Genomic DNA, 5,734 nt, shown 5'->3' on the forward strand with positions numbered 1-5,734 from the left:
GATCCCGGTTCCATAACTCGTGCACTTAACTTAATCGGTAATCTCTTAAAAACAATCCAGGGTTCTTGTCTAGGTGGTCTCGTTCTCATATAAGAAAAGTCCTCAGTCTTTATTCGTCTTTAGTCTAGTTCTAGTTTAATTTAGTAGTTTAATATAGTTTTCCTTAGTTTCCGTAACCCCCCCCCAAACAATTAAACAAGTTTAAGTCGCGTGTGTCAGTGTCTGTTAGAGTCTAGTCTACGTGATACATAGAGTCCTGTGGTTCGATACTCGGACTTGCTTAGGCTATACTACATTGACCGGTACACTTGCCGGTTGTGTGGTTTAGGTTTTAGAGAGTCTGTTTTTATAAATTTAAAGCTTTGTAGTGTCTAGCTTAGGGAGTCTAATTTAGTTAATTTTTATAGTCTGTTTAGCACACATCAAGTTTTTGGCGCCGTTGCCGGGGACTCTTGGCAATCGCGTTCATTAGCTTTGATAGATTTCAGTGACAAATACGTGCTACGTGTTTTATTTTGTTTTGTGTCTTTTTTTTTCATCTTGAGTCGTAGTAAATTCTGTTTGCTCTTCTTGTGTTCAGGTTTTTGCTTGTAGTGGATGCCACATCTGCGCTCGCACGGACCACCACCACCAGTCAAGCAGTCATCATCCCAATTGGGCCAAGGCCCTCAGGTTGCTTCTTCATCCTTTTCTCTTTTTCCTAATTTCGATTCCACCCCGTTACCCACCCACCGCCTACACCACCACCTTCACCAAACCGTTCTCCTAAAACCTCACCTAAGGTTTCCCCACCCGAAAGCCCTACTTCTAGTACCTCTAGCATCCCAGAAAACCTAGAAAAGATGGCCAACCCTAGGCAAACCGTTCACCAACAAGCCACCCAGAATTTCACCGGCCTTGCTTCACCCATCACCGTTCCACCCATAGTTAGCGAGAACTCATGGCAGATTCCATCTTATGCCATGCAGGCCATTACTATTAGCATCCTATTCCATGGCCGCGAGGACGAGGACGCACCGGCCCACATAAACCGGTTCTCCCGTATCCTTGCTACTTTTAGCCTTCAAGGAGCACCTAATGATGCTACTTACCTTCAGCTTTTCCCATTTTCACTAGCAGGGCGTGCGGCTACTTGGTTGGACTCTTAACTAACCGGTACCTTTACCACTTGGGCGGGACTTCGTCAAGCCTTTTTGAACAAATATTTCCCGCCCGCTAAAGCCTCACGTCTTAGGGACCAAATCCACTCTTTTCGCATGGAGCCTGACGAGCCTTACTACCTTGCTTGGGAGCGTTTCCAAAACCTTTGTGCTCGTTGCTCCCAGCATGGTCTTTCTGATTGGGCGTTATGTGAGAAATTTTATAACGGTCTCACCCAAGAGACTCGTGATAGGTTCGATACTAATGCGGGAGGGCATATGATGGGTATTCTTACTGTTGCTGAGTGTTTAGAGCGTTTTGAGGCATTTGCTCAGTCTCAATCTCAATCGCGAGCCGAACAGCGGTATCAAAGTGGTAATTCTAATACCACTACTAGTGCACCCGCCCGAGGGGTGAACCACGTCACCATGGATCCTAGTTTAGCCGCTGTGTTGGAAAACATGTCTAGGGAGCTTAAGGAAATTAAGGCTAAGGTTGACAAATGTGAGTATTGTTGAGGGGGTCACGACACGAGTGCGTGTCCACTGCTAGTAGGTGAGGAGCAAGTCGATTTTGTAGGAGGGGGTCAAGGTAGAGGTCAATCTAGTGGGTTTGGTAATAATAACTTTGGTTCGGGTTGGCGTAATAATAATAATAATTTTGCTTCTAACAACAATTTTCGCTCAAACGGACCCCCTGGTTTTCAAACAGCTCAAAATCCAAATAGGGGTTTAGGTTCACTCTTTGGTGGGGGTTCAAATGGGCAGGTTAATAATGGGGGGTCAAGTAGTCAGGTTCAATCAGGTCAAGGGTCAAGCTATGATCTTGGGGGTAGTCTAGAAAGGATGGAGTCCATGATGAGTCAATTAATTGTTAGGGATCAAACCACCCAAAAGAAACTTAGCGAACATGATCTTATGCTTAAGAATCACCAAGCTGCTTTCCAAGACCTTCAAAGGGTTGTAGGTGATATGTCTAAGAAGTTAGAGGAGAGATTACCCGGTCAGTTTGCGGGTAACACCCAACCGAACCCGAATGCTCATGTAAAGGCCATTACCACCCGTAGTGGCAAAACCGTAGGGAACCCGAGAGTAGAGGAGAGAGTAGTCGATGAGGATGGGGATGTTGTAGACGAAGAGATAGAGATGGAGGCTCCCGGCAAAGTGCAATCGAGGCTGCGCCCAGCAAGTACTGCACAGTCCGGTGAGTCTCAAGGTGAGAAGAGAGTAGAGAAACCTCCCATGGATGTTAGGCCTTCGCCTTTAGTGAACCATGCGTATGTCTCGTTCCCTTCACGTCTTAAAAATAAAAAATACTCGAGGGAATATGGGCAATTCTTAGACATCTTCAAGCAATTGAAGATTAATCTTCCTTTTATCGAGGCACTCCAGTCCATGCCAAAATACGCGAAATTTTTAAAGGACCTTCTTAGGAATAAGGAGAAGTTAGGGGAGTTGTCGAATGTTCCATTGCATGGAGGATGTTCGGCCGTTGTCTCAAATCAGCTTCCTGAGAAGCTTACCGATCCCGGGGTTTTCACAATTCCTTGTCTATTCGGTAGTAACACTAATACTAGAGCTTTAGCCGACCTAGGTGCTAGCATCAATTTGATGCCATTTTCTCTCTACGAAAAGCTAGACTTAGGCGAGCTTTCACCCACCCGAATGACATTATCCTTAGCTGATAGATCCGTGAAACACCCTAGGGGCATAGTCGAGAATTTGCTTGTTAAGGTGGACAAGTTCGTTTTTCCGGCTGACTTCGTCATTCTAGACATGGAAGCCGATGAAAACGTACCGTTAATCTTAGGACGCCCGTTCTTGAACACCGCTAAAGCTCTCATAGATGTCTTTTTAGGCACCATCACACTTAGAGCGGGCGAGGAATCGGTAATTTTTAAGGTTACCAATTCGAGAGGGTCAAGTGATAAAGTGGAGGCGGTATCGTTAGTAGGGGAGTTTGAGAAGGACGAGAAAGATGAGGAGAAGGTGATAAGTGATCCGAGTCTAGAGAAGGTGATAGGATTCAAGTGTGGGGATCCACCGGATAGGAGAGTAGAGGAATTAGAGGAGAGAATCGTGCGTTTAGAATCTAAGATAGAGACACTGAGCAAGGTTCAGTGTGGGGATGGAGTTCGATATGAAGAGTATAGATTCAAACCGCCAAGTGAAGAGTTGAGAGGTTGTGAGAGAGATAAGAGTGTTTGGGTTGAGTTGATCAATGATAGGTATAATGGTGCTACAACCCGTGAGTGTGTGTTTGGAGGTGAGCTGCATCTCGATGATCCTCCGTAAGTATGTGAAAAGTTGAAATCCCAAGTGTAGAGTTTGTACCGTTTGTATATTCATAATTTTTTGTAATTTTCGGTAGCTAACGGTTGTTTTTGTTAGTTTTTTCGGGTCTTTGTTCGTGTCTTGAGTCGTTTGCAGGAGTGCATCACCGAGGATTTGAAGGAAATTGCGAGGAGAATAAGGTTCCAAGTAAGTGTTAAGACTTAGAAAAAATTCGGTTGGTTTTTGGAGGGTTTGGGAAAAATACTAAAAATTTCTAAGGCAAGTGAGCATAGATTTAAAACACCATCTGCAGGTGAGTTTTATACTTAAAAAAAAAAAACCTTCTCCTGCAGATGGTGTTTTAAAACTCACCTGCAGATGGTGTTTTAAATCTATGCTCACCTGGAAAAAAAAAATTCGGAAATTCATACGGTTTGGCGGGCCGCCACCATTTATTGAACTTTCTGGCCACCGGCCAGCAACCATAGCTGAAACCCACTTATTTTAAAACCAAACAACACAATTAACGTGGTGGTACCCCGCCACCCACCACCGGATTTTCTAGCCCCCCGCCAACACGTCACCAGTTTTGATGCAAACTGACAAGGTAGTGGGCCGCCACCCACATCACGGTTTCCTGGCGGGCCGCCACCTCCCACATTTGCAGCCCAAAATTTAATTGGAAGCCCAAAAAAAAAAAAAAATTTTAAAAACCCACCCACCTCCCAAGTCCCCTTTACGCAGAACCCCCATCTCCCTCATCCTCTCATCACAGAAACCCACTTCTCCCTCCTTCTCCTATACATCTGACCACCACTCCCACCTTACCTCCTCCCCAAGCGCCGCAGACAACCCTAACCTCCACTACCGCCGCCCTTAACCTCCACCAGCCACTAACCCTCACCTACCTCCCCACCACCATTACATATATAACCTTCACGTAACCGTTTTCAACCATCCTTCTACCATATTTCACCATAAAAATCAGATTTTGCTGTGGGGATCAAACTTCAACCGAAAAAAAATCTCTCTATTTCTTCCTGTTTCTTTCGAATCTCAGGTATGTTTATCCTATAAATTCTGTATTTTGAGTTAGTGTAGTTCAGTGTTTTTAGTTTAGTAAGTATGTGTTGGGTCAGTCGAGTCTCAGTTGCAGTCAGTTTTCTTTTGCGGTTTAGTGTGTCTTTCTGTCGAAGCATGTTATGGGTGCTCAGGTTATGTGAGATGTCGTTTAGCGTATGTCGAGTTTGTGCAGGTCTGTTTTTAGGGTATTGCGAGAGTGCGGGTGGTTTGGGATGGATATACTATTTGGCTGACTAAGGAGTTGATTAGTCCGCTTGACTTGATTATTACGGATAATTTCGATCTAGGACATAGTAGTGCTAAAGTTAGGGGGTTGGGTGATTATGGTAGGTGTTCAAAGGTGCAATTTTTGCGGATAGATTTAGGCTTGAGATTTGCTGTTTCAACATGAGTACTGGTGGCCTGGGCCGGTTGTTCTTGAATGATACTTGTCGTGGGGATTGATTTGATGTGTTCAGTGAGTTAACTAAGGTTCCTGAAAGGGATGTCGATGGTTTTAGGCTGTTTTTTTATGATTATGTAGCTGCGGACAGAACTAAGTGTGGGGATACAGGTCGCGTGTTTTTGACATAAGAATATTATTTTACTGATTTTGCGTCCCGTTTCCGTTGCTTCCGCACTTCAGTTTTGTTTGAGGATTAGGCACTTGGGTTTACTCGAGGGCGAGTAAAGTGCCGGGCGGAGGTAGAGGTTCTAATCTTGTATTTTTGGCGTCTACTTAGGTCGAGGTCTAGTCTAGTCGTTGTTTAGTTTAGTGTCCGTTAGGTCGTGCGTGTCATTTTTGAGTCGTGTTAGTGTCGTCAAAGTGTCATTATGCTTTGTTTTGCGTACTTTATTATTGATACCACTCGTCCGTACTCAATCTCCATTCGGGCGAGGTTCGGTTATGCTTAAAAAGAGATTTGCAAAAGTCGCTCTAATGTCACTTTGTTTATAAACTACGGCCGCGAACGAAATGCTATACGGCCGTTGTTTTTGTATATATTTGTTTATGTTAAAAAAAATACAAAAATAGTTTGTGACTAATATTCTATTTGCTTCGTATTGCCATTATTGAATTGTTTTGCAGAATGTCACGTGCAGGAACTTCAAGTCGGGCCAACAGGAAACGAGGCTGAGACACTCGCTTAGGAAAGGGCCCAGTAGGACACAGGCGGGTGATGAGGTGTTGGATGATGCAGAGTAGAGCGAGGATGACAGCTTATATCTTTTGTTTATTTTTATCTTTATGCTGTTTT

At 44.3% G+C, this 5,734-nt stretch overlaps 1 protein-coding gene across 1 annotated transcript; it reads left to right on the forward strand.

Annotated features, from left to right (window-relative positions):
* The first annotated feature begins 1,256 nt into the window (after positions 1–1,256).
* On the forward strand, positions 1,257–3,434 carry LOC118484862. Its single transcript, XM_035980909.1, has 2 exons — positions 1,257–1,644; positions 1,696–3,434. The coding sequence occupies exons 1-2, from the start codon at positions 1,257–1,259 to the stop codon at positions 3,432–3,434; spliced, it is 2,127 nt and encodes a 708-aa protein (XP_035836802.1).
* Positions 3,435–5,734: the final 2,300 nt, after the last annotated feature.

This window comes from Helianthus annuus, chromosome 2 (genome assembly GCF_002127325.2).
Source record: "Helianthus annuus cultivar XRQ/B chromosome 2, HanXRQr2.0-SUNRISE, whole genome shotgun sequence".
Classification (NCBI taxonomy): domain Eukaryota; kingdom Viridiplantae; phylum Streptophyta; class Magnoliopsida; order Asterales; family Asteraceae; genus Helianthus; species Helianthus annuus.

Coding starts and splice junctions, on each gene's coding strand:
- LOC118484862 (XM_035980909.1), top strand. CDS start 1,257: ATGGAGCCTGACGAGCCTTACTACCTTGCTTGGGAGCGTTTCCAAAAC. Junction 1,645..1,695: donor TAAGGCTAAGGTTGACAAAT/GTGAGTATTGTT, acceptor CACTGCTAGTAG/GTGAGGAGCAAGTCGATTTT.